This window comes from Eupeodes corollae, chromosome 2, assembly GCF_945859685.1.
Source record: "Eupeodes corollae chromosome 2, idEupCoro1.1, whole genome shotgun sequence".
In the NCBI taxonomy this organism is placed as follows: Eukaryota; Metazoa; Arthropoda; class Insecta; order Diptera; family Syrphidae; genus Eupeodes; species Eupeodes corollae.
Window position 1 is genome coordinate 69,592,512 of NC_079148.1, and position 20,787 is coordinate 69,613,298.

Sequence of the window (20,787 nt, forward strand, 5' to 3'; positions counted from 1 at the left end):
AAACTTATAAATAAATAAATTAGTTGGCGCAACAGTCCATGATGTACTAGTTCCTAGTGATTTACAACTCTCAACCATTCCTGTGTGCGAGTAATGTTGTGAGAGATGGAAGGGACCTACCCTTTATATGCTGAATCCGAACGTCTAATTTGGGAAGCACTTTTCATGTTAAGAATTACTCTTGGAAAATTTGTCAATTCCTAGCAAGAGGCAGTACCCGTGAAAAAATTCAGTCAATGTTTTCGTTTCGCAAAAAAATTCTGAGAGAAGAGAACCACCTTACATCTCAATTTTACTAGTTTTCTCCTTCATACATTGTTTGCGAAAATTTATTAGTTTCTTAAACCCATAAAAAATGTCTGTATCCTACTATGGTACATGTAACTGCGCGTCACATGTAACTAAATAGTTTCTTTGGTATGCATGTATTAATGCATTTCAGTCGAATGATTCTTTAAATTGTGATGAGGTTAGTAGGATACTTCCAGACGCGCAGAATAATACATCCTACTCATAACTCATAAGTTTGTTTTCATAATTCAATTTGCTACTTTTTAAACGTCAAATGTATTTATGTACTGAAAGGCGGTGATTATTATTATTTGTATCTCAAAACAAAACATATTTTTTTTTTATTTTCAGATTATTATGTACTTCAATTATATCGATGTGCGTCATGGTTTAAAAAATGGAATAAAGCCTAAGCCCTCATGAAACGGCACAATTATTTCAAATGGAATTTTGCCTCTCACAAATGGGAATGTCAAGATTGAAACAACGCTCTCACCGTATTAACCAGCCTGCAAATGGAAATGTTTAAAATAAAGAGTAACATAAACAACACTGCAACGGAAAAGCAGCCACAGGAGAAACAGTATCAGGAGGAAGAGGATTCTATGATGATCCTAATCGGAGCAAATCGTCATTCGAAGAAGTTCCTCTACACACAGTCTGCCTAAGATATCTTGGCTTCTACCTGCTCATAATATCGGGCTACTTCAATCAGATGATGTGTGCCCCAAAAATAGCTAAAGAAAATATTTGAGAGGTAAGATGACTATTTGAATCCATTTGAAATCCACGAACTGACTGACTGAATCTGAAATCCGATTTGTTAACAGGGCTATGTTACGCTTTACGATGCCTTCGAGAGCTTCTATTCACGCTATGTCTACCGGAGGGTTCGAGTTTGCTGGAATCGCCCGATTTGCAGTGTCCCTGGGGCGGAGGTAACCCTCAAAGATCGCATAACCAAGGACTGCGGTTGAACATTCGAGTTCACTGGAACAGAAACAGGATTTTTGAACCTGAGGCTGTACAACTACTTGGGATTCGCCACGGCCGAGGGTCCCTGTGCCGAACAGTCTGAGCTTACTTCCTTACTTACTAAAGGTGGCGCTACAGTCCGGGGCGAACCTGGCCCTCAACCAACATGCGTCTACAGCCAGCTCGGTCCCTAGCTAGCTGTCTCCAGTTTCGCACGCCAAGTTGAGGTCCTCTCCCACCTGAGTGCGCCACCTGAGTGGCTTTCTTCCTCTACTGCGCCGTCCCTCGGGATTGGATTCGAAGACCTTCCGGGCTGAAGCGTTGATGTCCATCCGCTCTTCATGACCTCGCCATCTAAGCCGTTGGACTTTAAATCTGGTAACTTGGTCAGTGTCTCTATACAGCCCATACAGTTCGTCATTATATTTTCTCCTCCATTCTCCATCTATGCGTACGGGACCAAAAATCTGAAGAATTTTTCTCTCGAAGCATCCTAAGACGGTCTCATCTTTCTTTACTTCTCAATTGCCTTCTAAGTCCAATGAAGCAGCAGAAATCGTTTGATTTCAGCGCTGGTGTCGTTGTCTGTATCAATAGCGGGGCCTAGGTAGACAAAGTCCTTAACTTCCTCAAAGTTATAGCTGTCCATGGTGATGTTTTGTCCAATATGTCGTCGTTCAGTGTCCTTTTTTGATGACAACATATACTTGATCTTGCCCTCATTGACCACAAACACATCTTCTTCGCTTCCGTCGAAATGCTCAAAAACGCTCCAACAGTCTGAGCAGTCTCAATTAATGGTGACCCAAAAACAGACAAACCATGGAAAAAACTAAAAACCTAGGATGATTTCAAACAAAAAAGTTCACAAAATGGGCCTTGAAGTAACGGCTGATTGCAATAAAATATGAAATGTCTGCTTTGTGACAAATTTCGTATTTAAAGTATCATAACAGAATATAATATAAATTCGAGCTACGCTGGATACTAGTTGAAAAAAAATGTTTAAAATATTGTATTATTCGTAACAGAACATTCATATCATAGTAAAAGTTTTGTCAGACGTTGAAAAACAATTTTAACGCAATTAAAAAATAATTAAATATTCAGAGTGTTTTTGGTTAGTCCCTCTGTGTCTGTGTCAACCAACGGAGCTCTAGGTTCGTTTTGGCCCACGTTATGAACACACCTTTCAAAATATTGCTTGCTGAATGCATTAAATATTTATCGAAATTTTGATTTTCGTTAAATCTTACGTCAGTTGCAAAATCGAAGCAAAAAATTATTGCTTTCTTTCTCTGGCACACGCAGTTCCACTGATCACGGAAAAATTTGCCTTTGGTGTGGAAAAAATTCAAATTTCTTTAAAAAAAGAAAGAAATTTCCCTTACACGTGAAACAACTTTAAACGTGATTAAATCGTTTCATCAATTCTCTCCCAAGAAAAAGGTTTGTCTTAATATTGATTAAATATCTCTATTCTATATCTTTAAAGCCACAAAAAAGTCTTCTTTTCTGTTCCATAAAAGGAAGAAAAAAAAGAGTCTCAAAAGAAAAAAGAAAATAATTAACAACGAAAAAATCAATATACTGTAACGTGGTAAATTGTGTTTTATTTATTAAACTAAAATTAATAAGTCCTCGATTACATTCGATTTCTCAGAAAGGTGCATGTGCAATCATAAATATTGTTAACAAAGAAAAATTCAAGTGAGAGTCTCTGGGATCCGATCAAACGCAAATTTTATTTGCATTCAATTCAATCAACTGTTGTCGAGCACATGTGTATTCATACAGAACGGATAAGCGAGCCAAGTAGTGTTTCTTTTTCTTGCTAGTTTTTATATTTGCCTGACTATCTAAGTGCCTACCTGCCTTGCCTTGCCTGCCTGCCTGCCTGCTGCTGCTGCTGCTGCTGCCAGACGGTAGTGTAGTGAAAGAGTGAGTCGGGTTGGGGATTTTCCTCTCGGGCAAAAACTTTGTTGTATTTCAATTTTCAACACAAGGCTAAGCGAAGCGAATTTCATTTGATTGATCATAAAAATGATCGTACTCCTCTAAATATAAGTTCGAATAACTTTTTGACCAGGTTAAACAATTAAGCAATGAATCATTACTTTAATATCAAGTTTAGTGCCTTGTAAACTTTTTGTTGTTGAATTTGTTGTAGAACTTGTATGTCAAAAAGAACAATTTGGTGCTTATGGTTTTAATAAGATGCAATATCGAATATAATTCTACAGAAATTGTTAAATTATTTAATTTATTTCGAATACTAAAAGCTTTCTGTGAGAAATCAATTATTTCATTGTAATTGTATTTTTTTTAATGAACTTGTAGTCATAACAAATAAATTACGTAGAAGATAAAGATATTACGCATTTTAATCTGAGTCTACTTACGATAAGGGGTACTACACGTGCAACTTCAATGGTCTAAGCTAGATCCAAGGCCCGTTTGCGGATTCATATCATAAATCTTGTTAAAAGCTAAGTCACACATAACTATTAAGTTATACCTACAAACATTTTTTTAAACAGATTTAAAATGTCATTCATGAAAAAAAGCATTGGTACAACTATGATTTTTAAAACTAAATTATTTAATTGTTGCTATAATTGCCAAGTAATGTTTATAATTCCAAATATCACGAAGCTCAAGTCCTTTTCCTAATTTGTGTATAAACAATTGTCAAAAAATGCCAATTAAGAGTAGAATAGAAATTACCTTATTTATATATAAAAATTCAGTTAATACAATAAATGATTACAAGTCTTTTAAGACCTTGTTTCAAACCCGTCCGTCTTGGTCCGATTGACAGAACATGAACTCTGATGGCGAAAACAACCAAAACAATAAAGATAAAAAGTGAGATAAAGTGGATTAATAAAATTAAATTAGTGGAAATTAATTTTAAACAAGTTTATATAAAAAAAAATCAATGAAAAGATACAACTAAAAGAAAAACAAATTCAAATGTACTGGAAATATTAAAAGCTCTCTGTAAGAATTCTTTTTCTGTAAGCCATTGCGCATTGTAGGAATTTGTAAAGTTTATCCCAGCCTCTGCTCCATTAAGGCTTTAGATTACATCTTCAGCTTTGAATTGGTTCTTCCTAAAAATCTAAAAATGTCTCGACGAATTTCTTGGATAATTGGATAAAATCCTAAAAAGTGTCCGATATTCTCTCCTCTCATGGGTGTTGCAGAGTTGGCACTCGATAGGCAGGTCTGGTCTGTGAGGTATGTAGTTCAGAGAAAGTATCTCACCTCTGGCTTGTAGAATTGAAGAAATCATATCCGTTGAGTTCTTGTCGTCGAAGTAGTTCGATTCTCCAAGATTAAACTCTAACTTACTTTAGAAATCTCTATACTGCGATGCTTTGCTTATCCAATTTCGCAACAAGGGAGTAAAGACTTCCTTTAAAATCTGTTAGATTGTCCAAATCACATTCGATCGATTCACCTGTCTAATTAACAAGATCAATTCAAGTTTGTATAAAATTAAGCCGATTTATGATGATACATTTTAATAGTCTATTGACCAGCCTTGATAAACGTAATCCACAACGTATTTTGTATTGTATTTTGGCAAATCTGTTTCGATATAAAGCAAATAATTAGGCACTGTTGATTTGACAGCAAAGACTTACAAAGTAAGAGTAAGGAAACTACCAATAGTGAGATACAAATTATTTTAGTTCTGCACTCTAAAACGAAATCATTTTCTGAAATCGGAGAAATTGTCAATAGAAGCCGTTAAATTGTTTAAAAATGCAGATAGTATAGAAAGTAACAAGAAAATCTTACGACCCTAAAGGTTCTAAAGAAGAAAGGTCTGTCGTTTTTTCCAAAAAAGAATTCTAATCTCTCTGCTAGGCAGTTCGCCGCCAATTCTACGCTGCCAATGAGTGTTATGACTCCGCCTTTACTTGAGCGAGTTAGTAATTCTATGGGACCAATCTATTTTCGCACTCGTACTGTGGCAAGAGTCCTAAGAGATCTAAACACACATAAATCCACTGGTCCGGATAGTATCCCCGCTATTGTTCTAAAGACGTGTTCTTCATCCCTGGCAAAACACCTGTGTAAGCTTTTTCATCTGTCCTACTCCGTAGGTCTCGTTCCGAGCGGATGAAAAACCGCATTTGTCCAGCCTATTGACAAAAAAGGAGAATCTTCTTCACCCTCTAATTACCGACCGATTGCACTTACGTCCCTTCTTTCCAAGGTCATGTAAACGCTGATCAATTATCAGCTCAAGAAATATCTTGAAGATCGAAAGCTTCTTAATGACCGACAATACGGCTTTCGTAGCAATAGGTCCTATGGTGATCTCATGGTTCATCTCACCGAACAGATTATTGCACTAGATATTTCAAAAGCATTTGATAGGGTTTGGCAACAAGCTCTCTTATCGAAAATGTGTGCTTTCGGTTTTCATGAATCATTGGATTAGTAATTACCTTTCGGATCGTTCAATACATGTAGTATTGGATGGATTCAAGTCTGAAAACCATGAATTAAATGCTGGTGTGCCCCAGGGCTCTGTTTTATCCCCAACACTCTTTTTCATTTTTATTAATGATCTTCTGTCTGCAACATCTAATCCAATACATTGTTTCGCTGACGATAGTATTCTTAGCTTTTCATATTCGTTTTCAGACTCACCTCCCTCTTCTTCGGATGTGGAACTGCAACGACAAAATATGATGAGCTCATTAAATTCCAATCTAAACAGCATTGTTCAATGGGGATTAAAAAACCGCGTGGAATTTAATGCTTCGAAAACCCAATGCTGTCTTGTATCGTTAAAGCGAGATATACCCCCTTTGCCATTATCCATGGGTGGCACTTGCATCAATAAGACTGAACACCTCGATATTCTCGGTATGTGTGTCACCAACCACCTCTTGTGGAATGATCACATACGCGATGTCGCCAAAAATGCCGCAAGGTGTTTGGGTTTCCTTAGGCGATGCAAGAAATATTTCACCAGTTCTGATATGACTGTTATCTACAAGACTTATATACGTCCAAAGCTTGAGTATAACTCCCATCTCTGGGCTGGTGCTTCTGCAACTTACTTAAGCCTCTTGGATAGTATTGAACGTAGAGCATTTATATTGATAGATGATAATATCATCATAAGTTCATTTACTTCGCTTGAACATCGTCGTAAGGTCTCTTGTCTGACCCTTTTTTACCGTTATTTTAACGGCTAGTGAAATAGCCAGTTGCATTCCTCCCCTTAAACAGTTCAACCGTAATACTCCGCTTCTAGGAATGCTCATCAGTATACCCTCGAGCCCAACTTCGGTCGTACAGTCAAATACAGAGATTCGTTCTTTAGCCGTACTACTCGAATGTGGAATGCCTTACCACACTCTGTCTTTCCTATTCATTGCAATATTCAGGAATTCAAAACCAATGTGCACCGACATCTCCTTTTAAACCCTCTCTCCTCTTCCTAGTGCTCACACTGTGCATCTGCATAATAAGGGTAGTAATATCCCCTTGAGTGTGTGTTTATTATAAAAAAAAAATACTAAACCCAATTCCACCAAAATATCTGCAGAAACTTTTGAACAAATTGAACGAAAACCTTAGAAATAGAATTTGCTAAAGTTTAAGTGAACTAGGAATCAGACTTTTGGGACAAAGTTATATCTTTCAGAATGAAGGTCGAGAATTGCTGTGGCGAAAACAAAACACTGCTCTAAAAACAAAGAAATATCTCTAGAATTTGTTATATAAAAGAATCAGCAAACACGCAATTACTAGCAAATCCCACGTAGAAACCGTGGTGATGAAAGGTCCCTTATTGTTCAGAAAACAAATAAAAACTTCGTTTACTCGATGGAAAAGAGATTTAAATAGGTCATTAAGCTTAAATAGGTCATTAAGCATAAGGGAAGGCCAACTCGCTATTTCTTTATTTAACAAAGAAAAAAAAATGTTGCTTATAATTTAGTCATTACTGCCAGAACTTATTCCTTCCATATTGTTTGTTTAAAAACCATAATTGGTATTTTGTTAGTAACATACCATATAAAGTTTATTTTAAAAAAATACTCTTAGATTGTTTTAATAAAAAAGTAACTATCTGTACATCTAAGTTTACTTCGAGGTTTGCAATTAAATTTTGAAACTTTGAAAGTGATAGATAGATATATTGATAGATTCATTTATTAAACAGTTTTTAAATATTTTACATGATCATGTTACAATGCTTTAAATGAAAAAGAGATGACAATGGCCAAAATAGCCGTCTGTCAAAGTGAGTTACATATACTTATAATATTTTAAGTGATTTAATTAAATTCTGAAATAATTAGTTTTCGGTAGTGCAAAGCTGCTTCGCAGTATTTATAAATAACGTCCCAATTCGGACCATTAAGTAATTGTTTAAGTTGCTTAAGGTTAATGTTGGTTTTTCAAAATACTGGATCGTCCAGTTTCTCAATATTGGGCAAATACCTATGAAATGAAACGTGTCCTCTTTAGCATGTTGGTAACAAAGTGTGTAGCAGTTGATTGAGATTATAGACTAATGTCGGGTTTATTAGGCGATTTTCTGATTCATTTGGTTTTTTCATATAGTTTTCTCAGCGTCTTATATCTATTTCTCTTATTATTGCATACATTTGATTTTTTTGTTCGAAAGGTCCCTCGAGAGAGGACTTTACCACTCAATTGCTTTCTTAGTCCAAAGAAACAGCGGTTAGCAAGAGTTATTCTGCGTTTGATCTCAGCGCTGGTGTTGTTTTCTGCATTTACAGAGGAGCCTAGGAAGACGAAGTCCTTGACTACCTCAAAGTTACGTCTGTCGATGGTGATGTTTTGACCAAGACGTCAGTGTTGTATGTCCTTTTTTGACGACAGCATGTACTTCGTTTTGCCTCATTAACCGTTAAACCCATTTTTGCCGCCTCTGCCTCAATACTCACAAAAGCCCCATTGACATCACGCTGAGTTCTTCCGATTATGTCAATGTCATCAGCATATGCTAGTAATTGGACAGACTTTTGAAAGATAGTGCCTCTAGTGTTGACGTGTGAGCTCTGCACTATTCTTTCAAGCACGATGTTAAAAAATCACATGACAGCGCATTACCTTGTCTAAAACCTTTTTTTTTTTGGTGTTCTTGAACTGTGGACTTTACTGGTCAAAAACCACATTGATAAGGACCTATCAGGTTGTTGACGATGGGCTTTAGACGTTTACATATTACGGCAGAGAAGATCTTATAGGCGATGTTAAGTAGACTGATTCCTCTATAGTTGGTGCAGTTTAGGAGTTTCCATTCATCGGGCATGCTTTCTTCCGACCATATTTTACAGATAAGTTGGTGCATGCTCTTAACCAAATTATCTCCAGCGGCTTTGAAGAGCTTGGCATTCAAGCCATCCGCACCAGCGCCTTTATTAGACTTAAGCTTAGATATGGTAATCTTTACTTCGTCTGAATCGGGAGGACGGGATTGTTGGCTTTCGTCATCTATGTTGAATGGATCATCCTGCCTAACAGCGGAATTCAGTTCGTGGTCGCCGTTATTCAGTCTGCAGAAGTGGTCCTTCCGTATCCTTAGCATTGACTGTGGTTCTACTATGATGTTTCCACTTTCGTCTTTGCAGCCTTCCGTTCTAGGTTTATGTACCTGTGAATTTCGTTTCACTTGTTCATAAAACGTTCGAACTTCATTCCGGCTTTTAAACCTCTCAACATCTTCGACCACACGCTTCTCATGCCCTCTCTTTTTCCTTCTGAGAAGTTGGTGCTCCTCTCGTCTCTTCTACTCATAAAGCTCATGAGCAGCTCCCGTTTTTTGTATGCAGCACCGCTTTGCGTGCTGCATTTGCCTGCCGACATTCCTCATCAAACCAGGGGTTCCTTGTTCGTGGCTGCTTGAAACTCAGCACATCAGAGGCGGATTCTCTGATTGCATCTTGGCAATGTAGCCACTGGTTTTCGATACATTCTGTTGGCGGCAGAGAACTTCCCGATTATTCCACCAAAGATGTCTTCTCTTCCTAGCTTGGCATTAAAGTCGCCCAGGACAATTTTAATATCGTTGCTAGGACACTGCTCATATGTTTTGTCTAAGAGCTCGAATAACATATCTTTTGTGTTGTCGTCTTTCTCTTATGTAGGGGCATGCGTGCGTATATTGCTAATGTTGCCGAATTTAGCATTGATGCGTATGGTCATGAGGCGCTCATTGATGCACCTATAGCTCAAGACATCTTGCCGCATCCAAATAAGCGCTGTTGGTTTTCGTGGTAGCAGTCACCATAGTAAATATCGCAATTATTCATCCTCTTTTTGCCCGGCCCATCCCATCGTATTTCCTGGATGGCGGCGATGTCTGCTTTATAGCGATCTAGGGCCTCCGCTAATTCTTCGGCCGCACATGGCCTGTTAAGGGACCTATCATTCCACGTGCATATCCGAAGTTCGTTGTCCTTAATTCGTTTGCGTTGGTTGTCAACAGTAAATCCGTCCGTATCCGAGGCTTGTTGGTGCTTCGCAACTATGAAAGCTTTTACGTGGCCAGGAAGTCACCCCGACGGCACAACCCCCAACCTGTAGGGCCAGATCCTAAGTATAACTCGATTACAAAAAATGTTCAACCAAGTCAATCTTACAATTCCAACACTTATGACATCAATTTTTTTGTGCAACAGCAACTGATTTTGGACGACCTTAACGAATTGAACTTCGTTGTTGAACGAACGAACGTAGTCGTCTAGGATTATATTCGTTATACAAGGATTTAACAGTGCTATAAAATGGGGTCTTTCTCTTAGCAACAAATGTATTCTAACCTTTATAATTCATGTCAAAAGTTTTAAAAAATCACTTCACGAAAATGAACTTTTTCGACAAAATTTTATGATTTTTGCAAGAAATGCATCGATTCAAAAACATTCGCTTGAATTGATTGATCAAATAATTCGATAGTTTTCGATCGTAATCACAACCTATTTTTTTTTGTAGCATCGATTGAGAGTTTCTCGTTGTCGATTTATATGACGCAATAATCCACAACGAATAATAATTTATTTTATAGTATAAAAACCAAAATAACATACTCTATTTTTTTTTTGTCGATTTCAGTGATCTAATAAAATGTCTTCAGCTAAGAAACGCGATGCCCAACGCAAAAAGGATGCACGCAACAAGAAAATTGTACAAACATCTTCTTCGAACAAAGGAATATCAAAGGCAAATGGAACCAACGGAACTGTCGAATTGACCGAAGAGGAGTTGCTATGTGCAAAGCTTGAAGAGGAGGCAAGAATTAGTGCCGAAGCCAGATCATGTACTGGTTCATTGGCCGTCCATCCAAGGTCAAGGGATGTGAAAATCGCAAACTTTTCCATTACCTTCTTTGGATCGGAACTTTTGCAAGACACTATGTTGGAGTTGAATTGTGGACGGCGGTACGGTCTGATTGGTTTGAACGGATGCGGAAAATCATCGCTTTTGGCTGTGCTTGGTAATCGGGAAGTACCAATTCCTGAACACATTGATATCTTTCATTTGACACGTGAAATCCCAGCTAGTTCTAAGAGTGCGCTTCAATGTGTGATGGAAGTTGACGAGGAAAGAATTAAGTTGGAAAAGTTGGCCGAAGAGCTGGCCTCAAGTGAAGAGGATGACGCACAAGACCAACTTATCGACATCTATGAGCGTTTAGATGACATGTCAGCTGATTGTGCAGAGGCCAAAGCTGCTCGTATCCTTCACGGTTTGGGTTTCACAAAAGACATGCAAAACAAGCAAGCCAAAGACTTTTCCGGAGGATGGCGCATGCGAATTGCTTTAGCAAGAGCTCTATTTGTGAAACCTCATTTGCTATTGCTGGATGAGCCTACAAACCATTTGGATTTGGAAGCGTGTGTGTGGCTTGAGCAGGAACTCAAGGAATACAAACGTATATTGGTATTGATATCACATTCACAAGATTTCCTTAATGGAGTCTGTACGAACATCGTTCATTTGACAAAGAAACGTCTAAAGTATTATACTGGTAACTATGAGGCTTTCGTTAGGACAAGAATGGAATTGTTGGAGAACCAAATGAAACAATACAATTGGGAACAAGATCAAATCTCTCACATGAAGAACTACATCGCTCGGTTTGGTCACGGTTCGGCAAAATTAGCTCGTCAAGCACAATCCAAGGAAAAGACATTGGCTAAGATGGTCGCACAAGGTTTAACTGAAAAGGTCACAGATGACAAAATTTTGAATTTCTACTTTCCATCTTGTGGCACAGTACCACCACCAGTTATTATGGTTCAGGTAAGGATCTTTTAATTTTTACAAAAGGAACGTTGTTGTTTTAACTTTGCCGTGTCTCTCGTTTTCTTTGTAGAACGTTTGTTTTAGATATAGTGAAACAACTCCATGGATTTATAAGAACCTAGAATTCGGTATTGATTTAGACACAAGATTGGCCCTGGTCGGTCCTAATGGTGCTGGTAAGAGTACACTACTCAAGCTTTTATATGGTGATTTAGTGCCCTCATCGGGAATGATCCGTAAGAATTCCCATCTTCGCATTGCCCGTTACCATCAGCATTTGCACGAGCTGTTGGATTTGGATCTTAGCCCCCTAGAATACATGATGAAGGCCTTCCCCGCTGTTAAAGAAAAAGAAGAAATGCGAAAGATCATCGGTCGTTATGGCTTGACCGGTCGCCAGCAGGTTTGCCCAATAAGACAGTTATCAGACGGTCAGCGATGCAGAGTAGTGTTTGCTTGGTTGGCGTGGCAAGTGCCTCATTTGCTATTGCTTGACGAACCCACCAATCACTTGGATATGGAAACCATCGATGCGTTAGCTGACGCCATCAATGACTTTGATGGTGGAATGGTGTTAGTTAGTCACGATTTCCGTCTTATTAATCAGGTATGAAAATGCTACTTCTTAAATAATATTTTCTTATTATCTTTAATTTTTGTTTTATTTTGTTTAGGTTGCTGAAGAAATTTGGGTGTGCGAAAATGAAACAGTTACCAAATGGAATGGTGGTATTTTGGATTATAAGGATCATTTAAAAAATAATATTACAAAAGATAAAGATGCCGCATCGAAGAAGAAGTAATTCGATAAACTTAATATTCAAACAAAACAAAACACTATATTTTTACAAAACATCGGCTTATTAAAAATTGCTGATTGTGATTCTTAATTAAAATTACCTTACCTACCACACACTTACCGATTAAACAAACCGATATTAGCAGTAAAAGGAACCTTCATCTCAAACAAATAATTATTGCTTGATCTGTTGTTGTAACTAATGAAATAACAGGAAATTATTTTATTTATTATTTTGAAGTTGAATACAATAAATTTACCGATAGACAATTTACTATATGTTTGTTTATTTTATAGATACAATTTTTAAATTCGTTTTTAATTTAACTTCGTCTTATTGTTTTTATTTACCAATCCGGAAGTCTTCTAGACTCTTTTGAAAGTCTTCTCTTGGTAAAAAATTAAGTTTTGATTGTGAAAAAAAGGATGAATGGCAGAGTGGTACACAGGGAAAGGTTGTTATAATTTGATATAAAATATAACGTCATTAATTGATTAACGCCCATTTTCCGAATTTCGATGGAAAGTGAATTGAAATCCCTCTTCAATTTCATATGAAATGAAATTGCATGTTCTTCAATTCGATCGATTTCGAAAACTTCGAACTGTCAGAACTGAAGGATCATAAATTTTTATTTTGTTTCTGAAGTAAAATGTTTGCTTTTTTGAAGATGGTTGCAATATTATTAGCAATTTTAAGTGAAAAAAGGAAGCAGAATTCAAGAGAAAAAATAAGAAGACGAATTTTGCGAGATAAATCAAATATACCTGGATTTACCTGACACAATGTATGTAAGTATGTGAAAATTATGTAGAATTGTTCTGCTTCTTCGACTCATTCGGAGACCATGCCTATAAGGAGCGATTTTATCCGGCTCCCCATCCTTGGAGTTATACATAGGATCTGGCCCTTCAGGTTAGGGGTTGTGCCTTCGGTGTGACTTCCAGGCCATGTAAAAGTTTTCATAGTTGCGAACAAATACGGACGGATTTAAAGTTGACAACCAACGCAAACGAATTAAGAGCAACGAACTTCGGATATGCACGTGGAATGTTAGGTCCCTTAACAGACCACGTGCAGCCGAACAATTAGCGGAGGCCCTAGACCGCTATAAAGCAGATATCACCGCCATCCAGGAAATACGATGGGATGGGCCGGACAAAAAGAGGATGAAAAACTACGATATTTACTATGGTGACTGCTTCCACGAAAACCAACAACGCTTATTTAGATGCAGCTTTGTCATTGGAGCCAGACTTAGGCAAGAAGTCTTGAGCTATAGGTGCATCAATGAGCGTCTCATGACCATACGCATCAAGGCTAAATTCGGCAAACATTAGCCTGATATGCGCGCACGCCCTCACAGAAGACAAAGACGACAACACCAAAGATATGTTTTTCGAGCTCCTAGACAAAACATATGAGCAGTGTCCTAGCTACGATATTAAAATAGTCCTGGGCGATTTTAATGCCAAGCTAGGAAGGGGAGACATCTTTGGTGGAATCGGGAAGAACAGCCTGCACGACAACACTTCCGATAACGGATTCAGGCTCATAGATTTTGCTGCGGGGCGAAACGTCATGGTAGCCAGTACTCGTTTTCCATACCCCAACATCCACAAAGGAACTTGGACTTCTCCAGATCAATTTACCGTCAACCAGATTGACCATATTGCGATCGACGCCAGACACGCTTCCAGCAATATGGATGTACGAACTTTCCGAGGAGCTAACATCGACTCGGACAACTACCTCGTTGTAACCAAGGTAGCACTTCGGATTTCCAGACCAAAGCAAAACAGGGCTACAATCGCCAGAGATCGCCAAATCCTTTTCCGACCGAGTTAAAGTAACCTCTCTCGAAATTCTCTGCCGCCAACACAATGTATCGAAAATCAGTGGCAACATTGCCAAGATGCAATAAGAGAAGCCGCCTCTGATGTCCTGGGTTTCAAACAGCCACCAACAAGGAACCCCTGGTTTGATGAGGAATGTCCGCAGGCAAATGCAGCCAAACAACAGGCACGCAAAGCGGCGCTGCATAAAAGGACGAGAGCTGCTCATGAGCTCTATGAGCAGAAGAGGCGAGAGGAACGCCGACTTCTCAGAAGGAAAAAGGTAGGGCATGAAAAGCGTGCGGTCAAAGATTTTGATGAAGTTCGAAAGTTTTGTGAACAGGTAAAACGAAATTCACAGGTACATAAACCTAGAACCGAAGGCTGCAAGGACGAAAGTGGAAACATCATAGTGGAACCGCAGTCAAGGCTGAGTATATGGAACGACCACTTCTGCAGACTGTATAACGGTGACGACGAACTGAATTCCGCTGTCAGACAGGATAATCCATTCAACATAGACGACGAAAGCCAACAATCCCGTCCTCCTGACTTAGTCGAAGTAAAGATTGCCATATCATCGCTGAAGTCTAATAAAGCCGATGGTGCGGATGCCTTGAATGCCGAGCTCTTCAAAGCCGCTGGAGATAATTTGGTTAAGAGCATGCACCAACTTATCTGTAAAATATGGTCAGAATAAAGCATGAACGAATGGAACCTCAGTATTGTTTGCCCGTTCCTGAAAAAAGGAGACCCTCTAAACTACACCAACTATAGGAATCAGTCTACTTAACATAGCCTATAAAATCTTCTCTGTCGTAATATGTGAACGTCTAAAGCCCATCGTCAACAACCTGATAGGTCCTTAACAGTGTGGTTTTAGACCAGGAAAGTCCACATTACGGCAGATCCTGGAAAAAACCCAATAACACCAAATCGACTCCCACCATCTTTTCATCGATTTCAAGGCCGCATATTACAGCATCTATAGGGACGAGCTGTAAAGAGCCATGTCTAGTTTTGGCATCCTCGCCAAACTCGTCCGTTTGTGCAGGATGACCATGGAGAATTCACGCTGCTCCATAGAGGTTGGAAACAACTTAACAGAACCTTTCGATGTCCAAAAAGGTTTTAGACAAGGTAATGCGCTGTCATGTGTTTTTTAACATCGTGCTTGAAAGAATAGTGCAGAGCTCACACGTCAACACTAGAGGCACTATCTTTCAAAAGTCTGTCCAATTACTGGCATATTATGCTGATGACGTTAAAAGTGACCTCACCCAATGTGGAGCGCAAAACTGGATACATCTAGCTAGGGTCCGAGCTAGATGGAGAAGTTTTTTGGGTGAGGCCCTAATTCACACAGGACTGTAGCATCAAGTTAAGTAAGTAAGTATAGAAATCTATCTTATAAATATAAGTAAATGTCAAATTTCAAATAAGATATAATTTAACCTCATATGAAAAAGACCATAATGTTTCCAATTAAATAAAAATGTGCTCAAAAAATTTAGAATAATCTTGAAATTAAGTTTAACGCTAAGTATGCAAGATTGGAAGATCTTCCAATATTCGCATATACAGGATTTTGAAAAAATTCAAAAATGTCTGGCAAAATAACTAACAAGTCATCCAAAAAAAATGGAAAGGATTGAACGCATGAACAAACTTTTCAATTAAACCAGGAGATCGAGACGAGGCGATGTTTGTGGGATGCAGGTTGTACGGCTTGGTATGATGTTGACGACGTCGTGAACGAATTCAATGTAAAAAAACTGGTCTAATCTCCACACAATATTTAATTGTAACTTTGACACAATGCGGAAAAAACAAGCCACGTACGAGCAACATTATTAGAATCTCCTAACAATTCTTTAAGCCGATTCAGTTTTGAGAACTATTTTTTTCTGTTGTTTTCACGCCTAAGATAAATGTTAATGTTCTCTGTGATATGTCAAGAAAATTGTCTTCCAATGAGTCTTCCAATGTTTTGTAAACAGACAATTTTAATTGACAAGCAAAAATATGTCAAAAATTGTCAACCGATATGTTTCCAGAAAATTATCTTGTATTTGGATAATATTAATCAATGAAACAATTTTCACTTGATAGAAAATTGACAATAATCTCCTTATTGGATGCAATTGGAAGACGTTTGACAATTCGACCAATATTGGAAGATCTTCCAATCGTGTGTGCTTAAAACTATTGAACCACTAAACCGTGAGTCTGGCGATCTAGCAAATAAATAAAAAATTTATCGATGCAAGATCGTAATAATTTATTTGAAAATTTGGCATCACTGAAAGATAAAAGCTCATCATCATTTGCAGAAGTTTGTTTATCTTGTGCAGAGAAGTCATCTGTCAAAAATTTATCTCAGAAATAAATTGTATCTTTATTTATTTTTATTTACTTTTTCTTACAAAGAGTTTCTGTTTAATCCACCTCCTTTTTTATGTTTACTTAAATTTAAAAACTTAAATGGATTTAAACGAAATAGATTCACTTGTTGCTGCAGCCTTTGGAGCATTGGGTGTAATTTTTCTTGGTGCATTTGTTGGACTTGTTGTAATTTGCAGGAAGCAGCATCAAAGAAAAAGATGGAGTCGTTTAGACAACAGGTTGCTCTTTTGTGATGATGGGTTTCTATTTCTATTAACCCACTTACTTTAATTAAGAGAATAAAAAACGAATTTATATGTTTTTGTAGGTCGGTTAAAAAGAATAAAAACGAACATGAATTGGCGATGGCACTGGGAGACATTGGCTTGAATAATGCATTGGAACAGATTATTAGTGATCAGCAGTGGGTAGAAGATGCATCTGGTTTGATACCACATTGCTTGGTTATTCTTCGGACATGCCATGGATTGACTGAGAGACTAGCTACACTTGCGATGGGTCAGAGCGTCAAACGGTTTAGTAACCGACTTACTGATGCTGCTAAGCGGATTCCATCGCGAGTCGATGATGTGGGTATGTACCAAGAAAGAAGATTTAGTTTCTGGACTATTTAAATTACGTGGGATAGAACTTTTCTTAGTTTAGTATTCGCTTTTTTTATGATACCTTTATGGAAAAAACTAGATAAAAAGAAAAGACAGAAGTCACAAATTGGATTTTTGGAACTATTCAAATTTTAAGAGATAGTTGAGGAGTTCTTACAATTGATTGCTCCATAACTTTTCCAAACTTGTTCTACTTCGCCTCTTATTAGGTTTGATAGCTTCGATAGCCCTCTTTCATTATCATCTATTCCGTCGTCGTTTAAAAGACCCAAGAGCTTATTTCCTATTTCATTATATTAACAGATTTAATGTTGTTGTTTTTTAAATTAATATTTAAACATATAGTACAGGCAATGTATCCACCCCTTGATGCCCGTCTACTTGAAGCTAGAGTAGCAGCTTTAGTCTTGGCAGTTGGACAGTTAGCACTGCTAACGCAATCGGCAGTTGGTTCACAAGTCGAATGGATTGATGAGAATCTCGAAGAAATGGATAAGCATTTAATAGTAAGTTATTGAAAGAGAACATTTTAAAATAATTAAATAACATTTTTTTAAATTTTATTTTAGCTCTTGAGAAATGTTTCTCAGGAAAAGGAAAGTTTCAATAGACCTGAAATGAGTGCATTCGTATGAAAACGATTGAATGTGCCTGTCATTTTTGAATTTAAAAGTTAACGAACAAAAGACAATATATACATACCTATGTTAATTTAAGTAAAATATATGCATTTAGTTATAAGAGAGGAGATATGCCAATTCATAAAAATTGTATTTATACAAAAAAACATGGTCAAGGACTATAGCAACCATTTTAAAGAAAGATATACAGCCTTATTGCGAAGATCAACTATCAACCGATTGACGGTGGATAGACTATATCAATTCAAATCAAAATCGGTATTTTGAAAATCAATTGACAAAATATTGTGCTATTGTGAATGCCTTCAAAATTATTTTATTATTTTTGCAACTGACAGAAGTTTTGAAAGCAAATAAAAAAAAAATAGAAACATAATAAAAAATGACTTCGACTGAATTATTTTTTGATGATGATGAGGATTCAAATGATTCTGAACTCATTGAAATGGCGAGAATGCCATGAGAAGGAGTTTGAGAGATGCATCCAATCCTTTGGAAATCGAAAGCCAAATGTGAGTATAAAGGTTTTGATTTTCAGACACAAATAACTTAATCTGTACCTGCTCTCCTCCATTTTCAGTTTTTTAAAAAACTGCATTTCATGATCTTTTCCAACAAATAGAGGACAAGTTGAAGCCCTGCAAAAGTATTCGAGCCGTGCCGAATATTTTAAAACTAGCAACAGTGCTAATATTTTGTGCACATGGGAACTACCTGTTGAGTTTGGGAAACGACTTTAATCTTGGTATTGCCCAATCAACTACATCGCTTGTCCTTAAGGAAGTCTTTGGTGTAATTGAAAACTATGTGTGCCCAAATTGGATAAAGTTCCATTACACATTCACATTACACATTACATACACACATTCTCTTTGTTTTCCTTATTTTCCTTGTAGAGTTTCAATTTTTCTTTTTTGATTTTCAAAATGTCTTCCTTCTGTTCATTGGCGAATAATATTCAATATTCTTCATACTTTTTTAATATCACCCAGAATATTCAGCAAACTTTCTTGACAGTTCATTTGGTCTGCAGTCTGGGTTTTTAATAAGAATGTTCTATCGTCTTCATTTTTTTCTTTGAAGAGGTTTTTTTCTGCTGTTGGCCAACAACTTCAACTGGATCTGGGTCAATCTGATGGGTTGTTTGTTCATATGCGGCTTCTTCAGTCAATAAATCATTTTCATCTGAGGTGTTAATAGTTTCCAAACCAAATTCTCTTCCGGATGGATTAACACATGTATTTAGACCCAATAAACTTACAACAGCTTCTTCCATATCGCTGAAGTGGTGAAGTCTATTTGAACAACAACCAGTGGCTGATATTTCGATTTTCTTTTTTTTTTTGCTTTGCATTTTAGGTCGACCCATACTCTTTGCCACTTCTCTGAAGTACGTTCTGGCGTTCTAAGCTATTTAGCTCTACAGCAATTTTTTCCCATTTTGAATGTGCTCCAGCTTTTGTGCAGAATCCCTTAGCGAGTTCAATATTTTGCTCCATCAACTGGACTAATCTGCAGATCTGTTTTTTTATTACTAATAACTTTTTGAGACCTTTAAAATACAAAATTAACGATTTTATACATTTTTATAATTCGAAACTCACATTTTTTTGTTATTTTTTCAGCAAACACGAACTCATCAACGATTGAAAAAAAATTGCTAGTTGACAAGAAAGTCGATGAATTTTTTTTCGCAATACCATTTTTCCATTCACAATAGGTTATTGATACAAATTCACAATGTGTCAACAATTCATTGACATTTGACACTCACAATACCATTTAATAAAATTGATTGAAAAATTTCAATTATTAATTGGTAGTTGATCTTCACAATAAGGGTGATAAATTGGCAAGTCTTGTTTTCAGTAACAAACCCTTTTGATGTGAAGAAATAAATAACCGTTTATTTTAGTATAAAAAAGGAACACAGTTTATTTTATTTTAAATTAGCTGCTTGATTATAACAAGGAAATAAGATTTTGTTAAATATGTATACACATTATGGTTCTTGGTCTTGTCAGCACACTTTAATGTCTTGCAAACTTAAGAAGGGTGTTCCGAATGTACGCAAAATTTAAATTGGGAGTAAATTGAGTAATCTAAAAAAAACAACAAGTTAACAGCTGACAGTTAAGGATTTGAAATTAACTCTTTTCTACTTAATCTTGAATCCAAATACAACTCAAACGGATATAATCAGATTCTAAAATATTTGTGTAATTGTAAAATTTTGAACCACACAAAGAACATAGAAAAAGCAATAATTATAAATATTCTATGTTTAAGAAGCATTCCCTCTTTCAGGGAAAGTACGCGGAACGAATTACAGACAACGAACTTCGGATATGCACGTATAATGTTAGGTCCCTTAACAGACCACGTGGGGCCGAAGAATTAGCGGAGGCAATAGACCGCTATAAAGCAGATATCACTGCCATCCAGGAAATACGATGGGATGGGCTGGGCAAAAAGAGGATGAAAAACTGCGATATTTACTATGGTGACTGCTACCACGAAAACTAACAGCGCTTATTTGGATGCGGCTTCGTCATTGGAGCCAGACTTAGGCAAGAAGTCTTGAGCTATAGGTGCATCAATGAGCGCCTCATGACTATACGCATCAAGGCTAAATTCGGCAACATTAGCCTGATATGCGTGCACAGAAGAGAAAGACGACAACACCAAAGATATGTTCTTCGAGCTCCTAGACAAAACATATAAGCAGTGTCCTAGCAATGATATTAAAATTGTATTGGCAATTTTAATGCCAAGCTAGGAAGGGGAGACATCTTTGGTGGAATAATCCGGAAGAACAGCCTACACGACAACACTTCCGACAATGGTTTCAGGCTCATAGATTTTGCAGCGGGGCGAAACGTCATATTAGCCAGTACGCGTTTTCCACACCTCAACATCT

At 37.2% G+C, this 20,787-nt stretch overlaps 2 protein-coding genes across 3 annotated transcripts in view; both read left to right on the plus strand.

Moving 5' to 3' along the window:
- Positions 1-12,653, plus strand: part of LOC129948258 (ATP-binding cassette sub-family F member 2) — a 380,395-nt gene extending 367,742 nt beyond the window's left edge. The window contains exons 1-4 of one of the 2 annotated variants that reach the window (XM_056059188.1): positions 2,546-2,715; positions 10,387-11,577; positions 11,651-12,187; positions 12,255-12,653. In XM_056059188.1, the coding sequence (XP_055915163.1) occupies positions 10,399-11,577; positions 11,651-12,187; positions 12,255-12,383 (1,845 nt within the window). In that variant the 5' untranslated portion in view covers positions 2,546-2,715; positions 10,387-10,398 and the 3' untranslated portion in view covers positions 12,384-12,653. Of the gene's footprint in view, positions 1-2,545; positions 2,716-10,386; positions 11,578-11,650; positions 12,188-12,254 lie in introns of those variants that run through there. The other variant, XM_056059189.1, reaches the window with a different exon arrangement.
- Positions 12,654-16,569: 3,916 nt separating this feature from the next.
- LOC129945560 (transmembrane protein 98-like) lies at positions 16,570-17,979 on the plus strand. Its single transcript, XM_056055370.1, has 4 exons — positions 16,570-16,839; positions 16,929-17,194; positions 17,572-17,732; positions 17,796-17,979. Exons 1-4 carry the CDS (start codon positions 16,700-16,702, stop codon positions 17,859-17,861), a joined length of 633 nt encoding a protein of 210 aa, XP_055911345.1. The 5' UTR covers positions 16,570-16,699; the 3' UTR covers positions 17,862-17,979.
- The last annotated feature ends 2,808 nt before the right edge of the window (positions 17,980-20,787 follow it).

Coding starts and splice junctions, on each gene's coding strand:
- LOC129945560 (XM_056055370.1), top strand. CDS start 16,700: ATGGATTTAAACGAAATAGATTCACTTGTTGCTGCAGCCTTTGGAGCA. Junction 16,840..16,928: donor TGGAGTCGTTTAGACAACAG/GTTGCTCTTTTG, acceptor ATGTTTTTGTAG/GTCGGTTAAAAAGAATAAAA. Junction 17,733..17,795: donor AAATGGATAAGCATTTAATA/GTAAGTTATTGA, acceptor ATTTTATTTTAG/CTCTTGAGAAATGTTTCTCA.